Source organism: Podarcis erhardii (assembly GCF_964252035.2).
Source record: "Podarcis erhardii genome assembly, chromosome: 7".
In the NCBI taxonomy this organism is placed as follows: Eukaryota; Metazoa; Chordata; class Lepidosauria; order Squamata; family Lacertidae; genus Podarcis; species Podarcis erhardii.
Window position 1 is genome coordinate 28648109 of NC_138511.1, and position 18776 is coordinate 28666884.

At 48.9% G+C, this 18776-nt stretch overlaps 1 protein-coding gene across 1 annotated transcript in view; it reads right to left on the reverse strand.

The window, feature by feature from the left end:
• Positions 1–18776, reverse strand: part of ESPN (espin) — a 116552-nt gene that overhangs the window by 61139 nt on the left and 36637 nt on the right. The window contains exons 3-7 of the mRNA XM_081870915.1: positions 12164–12350; positions 11475–11657; positions 9107–9238; positions 4499–4706; positions 2094–2365 (exon numbers count right to left, since the gene is read on the reverse strand). Coding sequence (XP_081727041.1) covers positions 2094–2365; positions 4499–4706; positions 9107–9238; positions 11475–11657; positions 12164–12350 — 982 coding nt within the window. The remainder of the gene's footprint in view (positions 1–2093; positions 2366–4498; positions 4707–9106; positions 9239–11474; positions 11658–12163; positions 12351–18776) is intronic.

The following is an 18776-nucleotide window of genomic DNA, read 5'->3' on the forward strand; positions in this document are numbered from 1 at the left end:
GAGGAGGCAGTCAATGTCCCAGTCAAGCAGAGAGCAATTCAGCACCTTGGAGAGCTCCAGGGAGCCCTGCTGAGGTGGCTATAGGAGATGACTCTGTAGGGACCTGGAGTCAACTCAAGTATTACTTAGGCCAGCCAGTCCCAACCCTGGAGCTCCAGATGGTTAAGATTAGCAAAAACATCCCACGAAGAAAAAGCAGAGCAGTGGTCATCATCCAACCAGCAGAGCAGACAGAAATCCCTTTGCAAAGTGGGGAGAAGAGAACAGTGGAAGAACTGGCCAAGCCATGGGCCTGCTGCAACGACCAACATTTCCCCCTAAGGAAGAGTCAGACAGATCTTCTGGGAACGAAAGTGGGGAAGGATCTCTGCCTAGTGCATGCAGGTCTGATGGGAAATGCAGCAAGGCCTCCCCTGACGTCCCAAGTGATATGGCAGGATGTTCAGAAGGAGACAGTCCTTTAAGGATCCTTGTCCCAAGCTGGTTTGCAATACTTTAAATGTAGTGGCCCGCCCTACGAAATGGGCTCACAGACTGGTAAAATTGGTACAGCATCACAGCATCAGAGGGTCAAGAAGTTAGCAGCTGTGTTTGGGCTCAGTGAGGCTTTCCCAATATTTTTCAAATGAAACCCCTGCAGTGATCCAGCATGTCTGACTGGAGTAAGGAGCTGGCCAAAGGTGGTCCTCTCCACCTTCAGCTCCAAAGGTGCATCCAGCATCACTTCTGAACTGCACTTCCTGACTTTTCAAGCAGTGTTCAAGCGGTCCATCTCAGATGGAAGAACAACCTGCTCCCTAAGTCTTTGCCTAAACAAGCACAACCAGGCATGTGCTCAAACCTCTACAGCAGTAATAATAATAATTATTTTATTATTTGTACCCTGCCCATCTGACTGGGTTGCCCCAGCCACTCTGGGCAGCTTCCAATACCGTACTGTCCCGAATATAAGACGCACCCGCAAGTAAGCCGCACTATTAAAATTCAAGGCTTATTTGCGGGTGCGGACCACCTCCTGGCACTACCGCCCTGAATGGGGGATGGCCGGCACTGGTGCTTGGCACCCTGCTCCCCAAACCAATGCTTGGTTCTGAGTGCACTGTGTGCCCACCTCCTGACACTACCACCTCCCGGCACTACCTCCCCAAGCTGGTGCTGGGGGAGGCTTGGGAGCAGTGGGCGGGCTGCACGCCATTGCCCCATGCTCCCAGGCTGCTTCCTGGGGGTGGGGGGAGCCATGCCGCTTTGCCGGCAGCCTCCCTCCCTTCCCCCTTCCTTACGGCAGCTCAGAGGAGGCTTGGGAGACGAGGTCAGGATGGGTGCCGTTGTCCCGCACCCCCAGCGGCTCTCGTGCGCAGCTGTTTATGCCACAATACGGTAAGGTCATGAATATAAGCTACACTTTAACTTTTCACAATCAGAATTTGGCAGAAAAAAGTGTGCCTTATATTTGAGCCAATATGGTATCTACAAAAACATAATAAAGCATTGCAAAAACAGTAGTTGAGAAACCTTATTGGGCCAACATAAAGTCATCCCCACTGCCCCTTACCCTAATATATTAAAAAAGCATCATTCAGAATCATCGTTTGCAAAACCCAATACAACAGTGCAATAAAATTTAAAACAGTAACCATTTATTTAAGATCCAGTTAAAACTATGTAGTTTAATTAAGTCAACAACACTGGTGAACTCGATCTGGTGATACCAGCTTTTCGAAGCCATTTGCACCTTCTGTGCCCCCCTTGCCTGTTAGTGCCCCACTAGGTAATACCACCGCCTGCTTTGGGACCCACTGCTCTATAGACACCCACAACAGCCTTCGCCAACCTGGTGCCCTCCAGCTGTGGTCCAAAATATCTGGAGGGTCCCAGGTTTATAACAGGGTGACTGAGGGGGCTTCCTATGTTTGAAAACCCTGACCCCAGAGGAATCCTATGCACCCTTTATGTCACTGCTGGGCTTCCCACCTACTCAAGGTCAGCTTGGGATCTCCTCCACCACACCAAGAAACTGCAAGAGAAAGCCAAGACAGCTCCCGGCACAAAGCTTAGCATTTCTCCAAAGGGTCCTGCGGCATCCTTGGCCTTACCTCCCTCTTGAGGGCTTCGCTCTCCACATGGCGGAGATTGTTCTTCGCCTGCACGTAGATCTCAGCCGTGTGCTGAACCTCTGGGGGGTTTGGCGCTGGGTAGCCAGGAGGAGGAGGGAGCACCTTGGTGTCGGGGGGCGGGGGAGGCGCCGGGAAGTTTGGAGGTGGGGGTGGGGAGGCCTCACCCCCCTTCTTGCTGTTCCCGGGGGCGAGGTCGGGGTTCAGCATGTCCATGTAGGTTTGCATATCTGTGATCGCCGTACCGGGAACTCCTGGAGCAAGGAGTCGGAGGAGAGAGAGACAGAGAGCGCAGACTGAAATATTCGTTGAAATTTGCAATGCTGTAAAACAGCCTTTGAAATACCCTTTGACATTTGCAGTCTACAGACGGTCATTTACCCTTGCTAGATTCAACATGCTGCCATCTGCCTTATTGCAAGGCAGATTCGAGGGTAAACCATACGTGGAACGAGTCTGCCCCTGAGGCTAGATGGAGGTAGAAACTGTCTTTGTTACGCTGCCATTTCTACGGGGACATACGCTCGGTATTTATTACCCCTGCTATGCAAAAATCTCCAAATGAATCCAAACTTCAATGTCTAAAATCCTTAGTAGACCACAAGGATCCTGAAATCACATTAAGGGTAGCCAAATTCTGTGTGATTGCCATAACTTAGGGAACAAGCTGTGCTATCATAATTATTAAGGCCTTAAATGATAATTTTAGGTTATATGTCAGTGACTAAGTTTTAATTTATATATTTTTAACCGTTACTGTATCTGTATTGTCCCTGTTATACCTAATTATAAATTCAAAAGTATCCGTACTGTGTTTTATGACTTCCTTGATATTGTATGTGGGCTGGAACTGGTCTGTGACCGAAATAATAAAATTCATTTGCAGTCCCTTGAATTATCCTTGGAAATTTGCACTTTTCCACATTTTGTAGCAGAGGTCTCCAAAAATGGGTGCACAACATATGGGAGACACAAGATGAGCCCTGTTGGGTTCACCTAACTCCAGCATCCCTGCAGCTTTCTACAGTGTCCAACCAGAAACATCCAGGAAACCCACAAAGCCTGAAGGCAAGAACCTTCCCCAGTTGTCTGTCTCCGGCAGGTGCAATTAGTGCAAGATTGCTTTGGCTCACCTTTGAGCCTGTGTGGCTTTAAAAGGGAGGACCAGTGTCCTTTGCAATGTCCTTACTTGAAATTATTTTCAAAAGAAACCATAGCTGCTTTTGGAAATGTGGGCATTGCTTGCTGCTGTGCTGGTAATGTTATCTAGCAGGGCTGGCAAGGAAGCACAAATCTGTGCCACAAGGTGGCACTCTTCCCTTTGCCCTGATCTGTATGGGTGGCCAGGATGATAAAAAGGTCTGGAAACTGAGACTTATGAGGACAGGTTGAGGAAGTTGGGGGTGTTTCGCCTAGAGCAGAGAAGACTGAGATGAGAAATGTGAGCCATCTTCAAATATCTAAAGAGCTGTCCCATGGAAGATGGAGAAAGCTTGTTTTCTGCTGCTGCTCCACTGGGAAGAATCAGAACCAGTGGATTCAAATGAGAGGAAAGGAGATTCCAACTAAACCTTTGGAATAACTTTCTGACTGTTAAGAGGCGTTTAACAGTGGAACAGATTCCCTCCGAAGGAGGCTGATTCTCCTCCATGGTAGGTTTTTAAACAAAAGTTGAACGGCTGTCTGCCAGGGATTCTTTAGCTGTGATCCCATCCAACTCCACGATTCTACAATTCATTGGAGGTTTTTAAGTGGAGGTTGGGTTTTTTTCACCTTTTGTCATAAGATTTTGTTGAAGCTTTTTCGTGGTAAAATCAGATCAAAGAAAACTAATCTAAAATTTTAAAAACAGAGAAAGAAGAGCAGAGGTTGGGTGTTCATCTGTCAGATATGACCCAGTTGAGATTCCTGCATTGGAATAGGTCCCTTTTCTGTAGTGGATCCCTGTTTGTAGAATGCTCTCCCCATGGAAGTTTGCCTGGCGCCTTCATTATATATATTGTAGGTGCCAGGCAAAGACATTCCTCTTCAACCAGGCCTTTGGTGGATTAATATTCTACAGTCTTTTAAATGTGTCTGTGAGACACAGGGGTTATTGCTTCGTGGTTTTGGTGTGAATCTTCACTTGTGTTTCATGCATTTTATTCTGCGAACCATCCTGAGATCTTTAGATGAAAGGCGGCATGTAAGTTTGATGAATAAAAAACAAATAGATCAAACTCTGCAATTCGATGGTGCTATGAATTAACTCCCCCACCCCTGCCGCCACCTCCCACTTCTTCCCAAGAGCAACATTGCAACAGATGGCAAGTGGGGAAGGGCGAACAGACCCCAACACACACACACACACACACACACACACACGTGTGTGTGTAAGAGATACTCACTGCAGCCTTGACTGTTCCTTTTCTCCCCGGTGCTAGACTGGCTGGAGTTGCAGGAGTCGTAGTTGGAGAGGGTGCTGCTGGGGGACCCGAGGTCAAAGTGGGCCTGCGGGGCAGACATGGTGGTGTTGGGCGACGACATCCCAGAGTCCGGCTGCTTGAACTCCAGGTCCGTCGAAGGATCCCGCGAAAGGACCCTGTGCTCCACACTCTGCAAGCCACAGAAGTGTCAGTTAGAGGTGAGTAAGCAGCTCAGAGAAAGGGGCCACTCCGCACCAGGCCACGCTCAGGTGGCCCCCTCCTCGAAAACGGGTCCGCCTGGCTGATTGGGTGGTTGAACTTCTATCCCCACCTTCTGTCCTCCAAGGAAGTCTGGGGCGGTGCATGGTTCTTCCCCTCCTCATTTGTTCCTCACAACAACCCTGCAGGGTAGGTTAGTCTGAGAGGCAGTGACTGGCCCAAGGCTGCTCAGTGAGCTTTGTGGCTGCGTTGAGGTTTCGAACCCTGGTCTCTCCCAGGTTCTGCTCTGATGCTCTAACCCAGGGGTCCCCAAACTAAGGCCCGCGGGCTGGATAAGGCCCAAGGGACTTGTTTATCCGGCCCGCGACGACCCCTGCCGCCCGCTCTTACCAGTGCTGTGCTGCGCGGCTGCGCACTTCCGGGTCAGAGGAGCACTGGAAATAGCTTGTGCACATGCACAAGCGTTATTTGCACATGCGCAAGCATTATTTTCAGTGCACTTCCGGGTTGGAAGCGTGCCAGAAATAGTGTGTGTGTGTGTGTGGGCACGCGCTCCCCCACCCTCCAGCCTGTTACATGATCGACGCTGGAGACACCAGCCCAAGGTGCGGTAAGTTTGCTGACCCTGCTCTAACCACTAGACCACACTCCCTGTGTCTGCATGCAAAGCAGGGGCTCTGTCCCTGATTTCAGGGTCCTCCCTGGCCCAGACAGGGGACAGGCCAACTCTTGCCAAATTGGAGAGGCCTTCCCTGGCAAATCATGGGTAAGAATCCCCCCCCCCAAGTGATTTTTATACAGCACCACAAAGTTGCAATTTCCCCAGTTTATTTATTCATCTTATTGCATTTATATCCCAACTTCTCTCAGGGTGGTGTACACAGTACTTTTCCTCATCTTTATTCTGACAACAACCCGGTGAGGTAGGTCTTCCTCATGGCTGAGTGGGGGTTTGAACCCTGGTCTTCCCAGTTCCTAGTCTGACCCTCTAACCACTACACCACACTGACTCACTTGCATCAGTCCCTGACAATGAAAAGGCAGGGTATAAATACAAAGACGGTGATGATAAAACGAAGAAGAAGCCATGACCAAAAGCCTTGAGAGCTGATGCTGAGGTAAAGTTTGGAGAACAGAAGGATGGCTTCAACTGGGGATTAGGGGGTTAAAGCCAACATGGAAAAGTGGCTTTTGAAAGGCGGGGAGAGAGGGAGGAGGCACCACCTGGGGGTTCCTGAAGGGTGTTTCAAGAGACCCCTTGATTTAGGCTGGCCGGCTCCCCTACCCCATTCACAGGTTTCCACCAGGCTGTAATTCTGCATCACATCTTTCCCAGATGCGATGCCCCAAGCTAACACTTGCCCTGGAGACTCCTTGGCACATCCCACAACAGGCGCGCACACACACACACACACACACACACACACACCAGGACACCCCCCTTGCTTACGTTGCCCATGATCCCAGGAAAGCCCCTGGTCCCCTTGCTCGGCTTTGGCGCAGCCCAACCCTTCGGTCCGACCTCCTTGGCATGAAGGAAAGCATAACACAACAGCACTGGATGAGTCCCCAGGGGGGCTGCTGAGTGACAGCAGCCCTTCTGTGAGCCCTGCTTGGCATCATTAGCCCGGCTGCCCTGGGTAACACACCAGCTGCCAGCCTCCCATTGGCCTCCTCCGGCTGCTCGAGAAATATTTTTGTCCTCCCAATGGGGAGGCAGGGGAGCTGTGAGAGTGGAGCTGTAGGAAGGGAGAGCCTGCAGGGAGGGAGGGAGGGAGGGCTGTTCCATGCACCTGAAGTCACCCCCATGCAACACACACACACACACACACACACACACACACACACACACACAAAAATGGCCCACAAAGGCAGAACGATGATCTGGTGTAAACTCGGCTGGCAGAGTCCGTATCAGAGGAGTGCAAGTGCCTATCTGCATCTGGTTCTGCCAAAGAACCTCCTAGGGCTCAGGAATGGTTCAGATGGGCTGTGCCCATCATTTCATGACTGTCACACTCATAGGAGCCAACTCGTAGAGTCCTAGGAGGTTTTGGCTCCCCCGTAAAATATTTGAGGGGGCTGCCCCTCTCCAAGTTGATGGGCATTGTCACTCAAATGGTATGCGTCCACTGCATCATGTGATCAACTAAGTAGGGCAGCGCTTGCCTAAGGGCCACCCCCCATATTTTATTCAAGTTGGCACCCCTGGTCACACTTCATGATTGCCAACATGCAGTAGTGGTTAGAACTAAGGCCTGGGGGCCAGATCTGGCCCAACTGCCTTCTAAATCTGGCCCGCGGACAGTCTGGGAATCAGCGTGTTTTTACATGAGTAGAATGTGTCCTTTTACTTAAAATGCACCTCTGGGTTATTGGTAGCGTCTGCCTGGTGTTTTTACATGAGTAGAAAGTGTGCTTTTATTTAAAATGCATCTTTGGGTTATTTGTGGGGCATAGGCATTTGTTCATTCCCCCCCAATATAGTCTGCCCCCCCCAACAAGGTCTGAGGGACCAGCCCCCTGCTGAAAAAGTTTGCTGACCCCTGGGTTAGAGTTTTGGAAGACCAGGGTTCAAATTCCCACTCGGTCATGAAGCTTACTGGGTGACCTTGGACTAGCCAGCCTACCCCACCTCGCAGGGTTGTTGTGAAGATAAAACACGAGCCCCTTTAAAAAGAAAAAAGAACTCTGTGCAATGCCTTGAGCTCCTTGGAAGAAAGGTAGGGTATAAATGTAAAAAAAAAAAAAAATGAAATAAAGAAATGGACGGGTGAAACAGCAATCCCTGTTTAAACATGTCATTGTTCCATGTTTATCCCTTGCTGTTCCAAGAGAAACCATTCACTGCAACTCGTGAAAAGAAATATGGACTCAAGTGTTGCCTAAACTGGCCCTAAAAACAGCTCCACATCTGCACTGAATGCACATGGGTCTGGTGACGCATCTACCCATCAAGAACTTCTGAAAACCTTCAGCATCCAAAGAAAAAGCCCATTTCCCCATAGTCAGACCCCCCCCCCAATCTGGCTAATAGGGTTCAACAGGTGTCATCCCTCTCTTTCAAACTATTTATTCCCCTCCAAAGTAAGCTACATCCCACAGTTAACTGCCCCTTTCCCAGGCTCCTTCCACACCAAATCCCTTTAGCATTGCTTGGGTGCTGTTTTACGGAAATAAGGAGCAAAGCTGAAACGTGGGTTCCGCAATTAACATAACCCAGCAATATCCTTCCCTCTGGTGAAGATTCTTTCCATGGTGATTGCACAGTAAGAGCTCAGCAACCTTAGGTCTCCTGCAATGTTAAGTGGTAGCTTCCTCCTTGCAACTTAGGCCCTGTTTATTGCCTCTTGTTCAGTGTGATGGGGGGATTTTAATGCTATGTGATCCAGCAATGTCCTTCCATCTAGCAAAGGTCCTTCCACGATGACTACACAGTAAGTACTCGGCACCTCAGGTCCCCTGCAGAGTTAATTGAGAGCTTCTTTCTTCCAGCTTAGACTCCTTTTTACTGCCTCTTATTGCATGTGACGCTGGTGGCGCTGTGGGTTAGACCACAGAGCCTAGGACTTGCCAATCAGAAGGTCGGCGGTTTGAATCCCCGCGACGGGGTGCCTAGGTCATCCAAACGAACTGCTGCCAGTGCTGGAAACCTACTCCTACAGCATCATTGATAGCTGGATGTCCAGTCTCTGCTAAAAAGGTCTCTAACTTTAGCTAGAGAGAGAGTGAATCACCCTCAGAGGCAGCCTCTTCCACTATCAATTAGCTCACACCACTGGGAAGCAACAGAAAACAAGTCTGCACCATCATCTCTGTGGCAGCCCTTCAAATATTTGAAGACGGCTACCATATTACTAGGACGCAGGTGACACTGTGGTCTAAACCACAGGGCCGAGGGCTTGCCAATCAGAAGGTTGGTGGTTTGAATCCCCGCGACGGGGTGAGCTCCCGTTGCTCGGTCCCTGCTCCTGCCAACCTAGCAGTTCAAAAGCACGTCAAAGTGCAAGTAGATAAATAGGTACCGCTCCAGCAGGAAGGTAAACGGTGTTTCTGTGCACTGTTCTGGTTCGCCAGAAGCGGCTTAGTCATGCTGGCCACATGACCCGGAAGCTGTACACCGGCTCCCTCGGCTAGTAAAGCGAGATGAGCGCTGCAACCCCAGAGTCGGCCAGTACTGGACCTAATGGTCAGGGGACCCTTTACCTTTACCTATTGCGTGTAATTGGGGAGTTACGGACAAGGAGCCAGTTAATTGTTCCTTGAATAATCTCTCTCAATGGCCCTTGTCATCACTGCCTCTCCCTTTTCTCTCTGGTCTCACTCTTCCCTGTCAAAGCAAGCCAGCCGCCTGCATGACACGATTCTCACCATGTTTTCCACCGTGCGCAGGTACTTGGCGCAATGCAGGTGCCCGTTGTAGTCTGCAAGGTCAGCCGCCGTGTAGCCATCCTGGTCGCGAATGCCCAAGTTTACGCCGTTCACAACGAGGATTTGACAGCACTGAGAGGAGACGAGAAAGGCAGTCAGCCCACGGGAGGAAGGACCACCACCAAGCCTCGAAAGGAACAAGGCTGCCTTCTTCTCAAGCTATGGCATGCCAGAGATTCATTTGTTCTGGCCCAGAGCTGCCTCCTTTTGCAGCAAACCTCCAAAGTTTCCTTTTATGAACTGTAGGGGGTTGGACTAGATGACTCTTGGGGTCCCTTCAATTTTACCTGGAGATACGGGGAGACTTGCATGTCCCTACCCAGCATTCTGGGGCCCAGCCAAGAACCCATATATCCCCAGGTCACTGCCCCGGCCTCACAGAGTCCTGTTTGCATAAAGGACAACTCTATTCTTCATGCTTTGGTGTCTGCAACGAAATGTTGCAGCGTGTCTTCCTCACCTCTAAGCATGTGCGCTCATTCTCAGGAAGGGCTGCAGCTCAGCAGTAGGTGCCAGGTTCAATCCCCAGCTGCATCTCCAGGCAGGGCTTAGAGAGACTACTGCCTGGAGCTCTGGGGAGCTGCTGCCAGTCAGTGCAGACAATACTAAACCAGGTGGACCTCCCTGTAGTCCACCTGTTTAGGGTTCCAGCCACTTAGCCACGTTGCCTCTTGTATCAGTTGTAATTAGACCTAGCAAGCCTATTTTTCCAGCTGACACTTGACATTCCTCACCGGACTATGTTTCTTGGGGTGGTTTGCCCTCTTAAGGCAAAGAAGAACCTCTTACACCAATAGCTCAGTTGGTTAGAGCGTGGGGCTGATAATGCCAAGGTTGCAGGTTCGATCCCTGTTTGGGACAGCTGCCTATTCCTGCATTGCAAGGGGTTGGACTAGATGATCCTAAGGGTCCCTTCCAGCTCTACAATTCTATGATTCTAAGAGGTTTTGTTGTTTTTTATTTTTCAAAACCCTGTACTTCTGCAAACCTCATGAACGAGCCCCACCCCCCACCCCAGCATGTTGATATCTCCCTCTAGTTTCGCCATAGCCTTGTTTCAGCTCCATCAGTACTCATCAGCTGTTTTTGCCATTACCATATTTTTCGCTCCATAAGACGCACTTTTTCCCTCCTAAAAAGTAAGGGGAAATGTAAGTGTGTCTTATGGAGCGAATGGCGCTGTGCAGAGCGGGAGAGCTGTGCAGCGCCCCTTTAGCGGGGCGTCTGTCCTGCGAAGCCGGAGGAGGAACAGAAGGGGCTCCTTCTGTTCCTCCTCCCGCTTCGCTGAAGGGGCGCTGTGTAGCTCTCCCTCTCTGTGCAGCGCCTCTCCTGTGCAGCGATCCCGCTTGCTGTTCTGGCTTCTGCCTTAGCCGCGTGCAGCCTCTTCCAGGCAGGGGGAGCCGTCATCCCGCTGCCCTGAAGAGGCTTGGCGCGGCTATCCCAGAAGCCAGAACAGCCAAAGGCTACCCCAGAAGCCAGGTTCCTCTTGCTGTTCTGGCTTCTGGGATTCAGAATATTTTTTTTCTTGTTTTCCTCCTCCAAAATCTAGGTGCGCCTTATGGTCTAGTGCGTCTTATGGAGCGAAAAATACGGTAAATGTTTCCTTTTTTTAAAGTGCCTTATGCATTTCACATACATTATTCAGAAATCTTTCCAACAACTCTGCAAGGTAGATCAGACTTCGCCTTGTTTCACGGACATGGTTTCTGCACGCTAAGGCAGGGAGATAGCAACCAGCTAACAACATTTCATGGGTTTATGGCTGAATGAGGGATTTCTGGCTGAACTGAGGCCCCACTCACAGCGTCCAATGTAAAGTATTATGATGCTAATTTAAGCAATCATTTCTGCACCCAAAGAATCCTGGGAGCTGTGGTTTGGTAAGGGTGCTGAGAGTTTGGTCTGAGAGCGCCCTATCCCCCTTCAGCGACCTACAATTCCCAGAGCGCTTTAACAATCAATCACTTTTGACAGGGAACTCTGGGAACTGTAGCTCCAGCAGGGAAATGGGAGAGGCCTCCTAACAGTTCTCAGAACCCATAATAAGCTACAGCTCCCAGGATTCTTTGGGGTTGTCGCAAGAGGTATGATAAGTGCTTCAAATGCATACTGCAAATGTGGCCTGAGAAGCAACCCTGGATAAAATTCCATGCACTTATGGGGTAGGACAGACCCTATTCTCTGCCCCTACAGACCACACAGCAACTGCACAGCCCCTCTTCCTACTTCTCTTCCCGGCCATCAAATTGCTTTGCAATCCCGGCCCTCCCTACAAGACACTTGCAAGGCCGACCGCTTGCGGACTCACCTCCAGCTCCCCGTTTTCAGCCGCGTCGTGCAAGGGGGTCCCACCCCAGTGGTCCGTGGTGATCTCCCCCCCGTGCAAAAGCAGCCAGCTGAGAACTTTGGCGTGGCCTCGGCTGGCGGCGAAGTGCATGGCGGTAGCACCGTCGTCGTCTTGCTCGGAGAGGCTGATATCCGTGAAGCTCATCTGAGGAATGAGAGATAAATGGCAGGATATATATCATATAGGGTAAATATGGTAAAGTGTCTTCTCTCTCTTTCTCTCTCTTGCTTGCTTTTTTTCACTATTCTAGTTCTGTAGACTAGTTTGATTCTTATTGTATTTTATGCTGAAAATTTTCAATTAAATTTTTTTTTTTTAAGGAAAGAGAGAGAGCGCGAGAGGGAGAAGGCAGGATAAAACGCCCCCCTGAAATAAAACAGGCCAAGAAGCATAGCTGTCAACTTTTCCCTTTACTTGCGAGGAACCTTATTCGGAATAAGGGAATTTCCCTTTAAAAAAGGGAAACATTGACAGCTATGCCAAGAAGCTCCATTCCAGCAAGCGCCACTGGAGAGGATTGCGATACAAATGCAAACAAATGCAATTTGCTTATAGGTGACCACTTGAATGTTGCTTGGGCAGCCTTACTGGGCCCCGAGTTCTGATCCCCCTTGCGCCCAGCCTTCGCTGCAGCCCTGAGCAGCCCTCACCAGCCAGACGATGACGGTGTTGTGGCCCATCTGGGCGGCGGCGTGGAGAGGGGTCATCCCGTCATTGGCGCGTAGGTGGGGGTCCGCTCCGCAGTCCTTGACCAAGTACTGGATGATTTCCAGGTGGCCCTCCTGGCAAGCTAAATAGAGAGGTGTGGCACCGTTCTTGGTTTGGGCACTGACCGAACTGCAGGGGCGAGAAGACGGAAAGGAAGAGTGGGTGGGAAGGAAGTGTTCCGGTTTACTAATGTTCTTTGGAACCCGAACATCCAACGTGGCTTCTGCGGCTTCGGTTTCCGAACGTTTTGGAAGTCGAACGGACTTCTGGGATGGATTCCATTTGACTTCCAAGGTACCACTGTAGGTTTGAGGTGAACTAAATCGGGTTTTTTGCAATCCTCTCCAAACCTGTGATTTTTTCCCCTATCAGGGAAAAAGGCAGGATGTAAATAAGAATAAGAGTAAGAATCATATTAATAGAAAAGGAGACTGCTAAAATGATCAAACCAGTTTCTTTGTTAGGCATACAACGGACGCTCGGGTTACAAATGTGATTCGTGTGGGATGCATGTTCGCAACCTGGAGCGTTCGCAACCCACAGCGGCGCATCTGCGCATGTGCAGGATGCGATTCGGTGCTTCTGCACATGCGCAAAGTGTGATTTAGTGCTACTGTGCATGCATGACTGTCGAAACCCGGAAGTAACCCATTCTGGTACTTCTGGGTTTCGGCGGTCTGTAGCCAAAAAAAAAAAAAAAACCGCAACCTGAAGCGCCTGTAACCTGAGGTATGACTGTATAGCCCTAGCCATGTCTCTTAAGGATCAGCTTGGTCATGTATGCTTGGGCTAAAGCGCTGCCTCGGAAATTAAACAGTTGGAGTCACTTCTGGAAGGTGATTGGGAGAGCGCGTCTCTCTCATCCACCTTCCCTAAGTCTCTGTTGTTCTCTCTCACACACAGAAACCTATAAAATAGCCCTATGGACCAGGTGCCTTGAAAGAGCAACTTCATTCCTAATTGGCCTGTTTGATCATTATGATTAGCTGGTAGCCTAAGTCTGCTTAGTGGCAACCAGAAGAGGGTCTCTGGAACAAATATTTCTTTTCCTGCAGCGCTGCCAGGAGATACCTGGGAACTGAACAAGGGAGCTTTTCAATGCAGGGCAGATGCTCCAAGACTGAGCCACTGACCACCTCTCCTTGCTCAGTGCTGCCACTTCTGTACCCCATGCTGCAAGCAGAGAGGAGCTCTCAGTTGATGCTCTCCACCCCCACCCCCCACACCGCTCCAGGCAGGGCCATCCCATCCTTCTGGGTCATTAAGTTAATCAGCCTGCTTAGGCTAAGCTTCTTCCACCGGCTGTTTTTGGATGCTGCAGTTTCGTATCATGTTTAAATAAGCAGATTAGGCGAGTAGTAAACACAGGAGGGGAAAGGGTAACAACTCAGCGATGAAAATGGAAGGGTGGGGAGAGAGAGGATAACAACCCACTTCGAATCAGAAGCTCTCGAACTTGTGGACATCCAAGGAAGCTGAATGCTGGAAAACTCGGGGTGGATAAAATCAAGTCCTCCTTCGCCCAGTGCATAGTTAAACTGTGGAACTCCCTGCCACAGGAGGCAGTGATGGCCACTGACTTGGATGGCCTTTAGAGAGAATTAGACAAATTCATGGAGGAGAGGGCTAGCCAGGATGGCTATGCTCTGCATCCATGGTCAGAGGCAGCAATGCTTGTAAATACCAGTTTTGGGAAACCACAGAAGGAGAGAGGGCTCTCATGCTTAAGTCCTGCTTACTGTTTTCCCGCAGCCACAGGATGAGGGACAAGCTGGGCCAGGTTCCTGATCCAGCAGGGCTCTTCTTATGTTCTTTGTGAGCCAGTGTGTGAGCCAGTATGGAGAGCCAGTGTGGTGTAGTGGTTAAGAGAAGTGTGGTATAGTGGTTAAGAGCAGTGGACTCGTAATCTAGTGAACCGGGTTCGCGTCCCTGCTCCTCCACCTGCAGCTGCTGGGTGACCTTGGGCCAGTCACACTTCTCTGAAGTCTCTCAGCCTCACTCACCTCACAGAGTGTTTGTTGTGGGGGAGGAAGGGAAAGGAGATTGTGAGCTGCTTTGAGACTCCTTCGGGTAGTGATAAAGTGGGATATCAAATCCAAACTCTTCTTCTTCTTCTTAATTTTTATGTGCTGAAGGAATTCTATATAGCAAACCAAGGTAGAGGCAGCAACAGAAGCAGATTCTGGGTTGATCATCACTCACCTTTGTAAGACAGGCTCCTTCCCATGAGACAGGCTCTTTTTGTTCCTTGAGGCAGAGCGACAGATGACTCTCACCAATCAGTCAAGAGTCTGAATTCCCCCAAATATGCACAGGATTTGCTTTAAAAGAGCATTTTGTTTCAGATCAGTTGGTAGACCAAACAAATCCGACTATATTGCCCAGAGGGTGGCAACACAAGAACAGGCCTTTTCTGCAGTGGCTCCCCATCTGTGGAATGCTCTACCCAAGGAGATTCGCCTGGTGTCTTCATTATACACCATTAGGCACCAGGCAAAAATGTTCCTCTTTAACCAGGCCTTGGGCTGATTACTATCCAGTGCCCCTTTAAAATGTTTTGTGGAACATTATTGGGTTGTCTTTGTTTTTATTATGTATTTTGTTGTTTTTTTAATTGTGGTTTTATGTTGTGAACTGCCCTGAGATCTATGGAAATAATGTGATATAATAATAATAATAATAATAATAATAATAATAATAATAATAATAATGTGACAGGGTAAATAGGTGCATCTACATCATCCTCTGAAAGCTGTGCGATGAGGGTGCCAGGCACACTGCTTTGGGGAGGGAGTTCCACAGCTTAGGGGCCACCACAGAGAAGACCCTCTTCTCCCAGGTCATTTCCACCCCCAAGCTTCTGAGGACAGAGGAACTACCAAAAGGCTCCCTTTGCCAAACTCAGCACCCAAGAGGGTCTTTAAGGAAGAAAGTGGTCTTTCAGGTCTTTGGGTCCCGAGTCATTTAGGGCTGAAGGCTACTGCACCTCCTAAGTACCAGTTTCGGAGTAGTTTTGTCCCACGAGGTGGGGGCAGAGCAACTCAGATTCGTAAAGGGAGGTTGAATGGTTCAGACACCCGGTTTGTTGATGGAAGCAGCCATTCCAACACTGGCAAACACAAAAGCGACTGCTTTCAGAAAAAAAGAGGGCATGGGGTTGAATTCCTGGCATGGGCAATTGGTTGGGTTCCTCAGAGCTGGGAGCCAGAGCTCCTTTGCTAGTCAATTGCCTCTTCTCCCCTTCATTGTCTGTTGCATTATGGAATAGGAATCGTAGCTGAGTGGAAGAGCACCTGCTTTGCATGCAGAAGGTCCCAAGTTCAATATTCCATGGCATCTCCAGGTAGGACCAGGAATATTCCCTGTCTGGCAAACTGGGCAGCTGCTGCCCATCAGTGTAGGCAATGCTGAGCCAAATGGGCCAATGCCCTGACAGTGGAACAGAATATGCAGAATAAGTGAACTGCCAGCTCAGCAGTGAACATGCTCATTCAGGAGTCAAGCAGTGATGTGCCAGTGATTTCTTATAACATTTGCTTCTGTAGGAAGCTCTTGTCATGCATTTATTTGGGGGCAATGCAAGCTATCTGCACCCTGCATTTCCCCCAATGAGATCAACCACCCTGTACCTTCCAAGCTGGATCCCAAGCTTTGGCTGGGTTCAGATTTGCCCAAAGGATTTGCAAATGCCTGGCTGCAGCACCACGAAGACCGTTTTATGAAGCTCCCAATAAATACCTGTTTAATATTTTAAAGAGGAGATGCAATAAATACTCGGCTCTGCTATCAAAATAGATGCTGGGGCTTTCAATAATTCATTGCTGTAACTCTGAGAAGGGCGGTGGCAGAGCAGGCTCTCAGGAGGCAGGGAAGCGGAGGGCTGGCCCCGGGTGGCCCAGTGCCCTACTTCGCAGAGAGCAGTCCTCTAGGTTGAAGGCACATTCCTCCGTGTCTCGTTGAAAGAGAATGGGTTGCAGACAACTCAAGTTTTACTCTGAGTAGACCCACTGAAACTCATGGGCGGAAGAAAGGCCACCCTGTCAGACCAGAATCTCCAGTGCTAGTCCCACTGTGTTTGATGGGATTGCTGTTGGGTGATGGGGAGAGAGCCAAGAGATCTCTCTCTCTCTCTCTGGAGCAACCTGGCCACTCTGACCCTCTTTCAGGCATGTTGGGATGCCCTCTGCTGCTGTGGAGGTCAATGGAAGTCACTGTAAACCAAACCAAGCTGGTGCATGGGTCCAAAATGGGTCCAGCTCTTTGTGTTTGGCTAACAGCGGCAAAGGATGTTGTTTCAGGAGCAGGTGTGAGCCGCAGGTTCAAAAGAAAAGGCCTTGTGCTATGCTGCCAGATGTTTATTCAGCCATAGGAGAGGCGCAGCAGGTGGGCCTTTTGTTCCCAAGCGTGTGTGTGGCTCTGTTCATCCAAACCAGCTTCTTTCGGATCTCAGCTGTCCTAAAATACTTTTGCTAACTTGAAAAACCTCAGTAGAAAAAATTAAAAAGGAAAAAAAGATTCACAGAACTGCAGAGTTGGACGGTACTCCAAGGGTAATCCATTCTAACCCCCCGCATTGCAGGAACCACAGCAAAACAATCACAGACAGGTCGCCACCCAACCCAATGAAGGAAAGCCCACTGCCATCGGAATGAGTCTGGTCCACCATCAAACAGCTCTCGCTGCCAGGAAGTTCTTCCTGTTGCTAAGACTTTGGAATCTTCTTTCCTGTCATTTGAATACATACATCCTGCAAGGGGCAGGGGACTAGGGCCACCCCAAAAGCATCCATTCAGCTGCACCCAGAAAATAAGTTGGAGCAGAAATAAACCCCAAGACTGGTGACTTTCTGGTATCTTGTTGTTGTTGTTTAGTCGTTTAGTCATGTCCGACTCTTCCTGACCCCATGGACCAGAGCACGGCAGGCACTCCTGTCTTCCTCCCACAGTTTGGTCAAACTCATGTTGGAAGCTTCGAGAACACTATCCAACCATCTCATCCTCTGTCCTCCCCTTCTTCTTGTGCCCTCCATCTTTCCCAACATCAGGGTCTTTTCCAGGGAGTCTTCTCTTCTCATGAGGTGGCCAAAGTATTGCAGCCTCAGCTTCCTTCCAGTGAGCACTCAGGGCTGATTTCCTTCAGAATGGAGAGGTTTGAGCTCCTTGCATCCCATGGGACTCTCAAGAGTCTCCTCCAGCACCATAATTCAAAAGCATCAATTCTTCGGCGATCAGCCTTCTTTATGGTCCAGCTCTCACTTCCATACATCACTACTGGGAAAACCATAGCTTTAACTATCTGGTATCTTACAGGCTCAGAACACCAGTATGAATCTTTGAATCAGGGGTATCCACTGCCTGCGGACCATGTTCGGCCACTCAAAAGGTTTTCGATGACCCCCCAAGAACACAAACGATTTGGTGGTGGCTTTTGGTGTGTCTACTATGAGCCAACATGGCCCTCTAGCCCCACCCAAAAGGGTAGCCACTTCCTATTTAAGCCCAGTTTTTAAGAAAACCCTACATATTTTTTTTTTAAATATATTTATTAGAAGTTTCAAAAATTACAGAAAAAAGCAAAGGAGAGAACAACAAAAAATTAACAAAACATACATAACAGTACATCAAAAAAGGAAAGAAAAGAAGAAAGAAAGAAAAACACATAAAAACCAATACACCAATAACAATAAAAACACACACATCCAATATTCCATATCTCCATCCTTCATTTACTTGTTTCATTGACCTCCTCACACCTCCCTTTTTGTATTCTAGTTTAATTATTTGTTTCAGCAAATTCTTTCCATCTTTCTCAATTTATATTGAGTAATTTGTCTTAACAGTCTAACCTATTAGTTAACTCAGCAAATCCTTTCCATCTTTCACTATATTCTGTCACTCCATTTACCTTAATTTATTTTAACCTTATCTTACCATAAAATACCTTAAAGCGTAAAACTTAATATTTATTTGTACATAATTCCTTATATCATTTCTACTAAAGCCAAATATTTTCATTCCAACATTTTTCCTAATGCTCATTAATTTTACACTAATTCCCAAAATAATTTTTTTTAAAAAAAATTCTTCCAATCTTCCTCCAGTGTCTCTTCTTCCTGGTCTCGGGTTATGTCAGTCCTTACTGTCCATTCCATCTAGTCCATCAACCTGGTAATCTTATGTCCAAGGCTCTTAAGTCTTTTCCATGTCCCTTCTGCAGATCTTCTTCTTGTTTGTACTTGCACTAATGTTTCTTAGCCCAATTTTCCGTTCTACTCACGGGTACTTGTTTAGAGTCCAATTGTCCACAGGAAAAAGTCAGCGCTCTCCAGCAACGGCTGTGCGGCTTCACTCCGTAAAAATAGCAGTCGATTCAAAACACCGCGCCGCTCACCCCATGTCGCTTCGGATCCCCGAAAAAGGGGTTTCCTTGTGTGTAGGGTGTCAGTTCCTGGTGTCAGCTGAATCCCACGTTCCCAGGCTTCCTCCGCCTGGGATTTTTAAAGGGTCTCCGCCTTCGCCGCCGCGGCAAGACCCGATTTTCGCGGAGCGGGTTCCT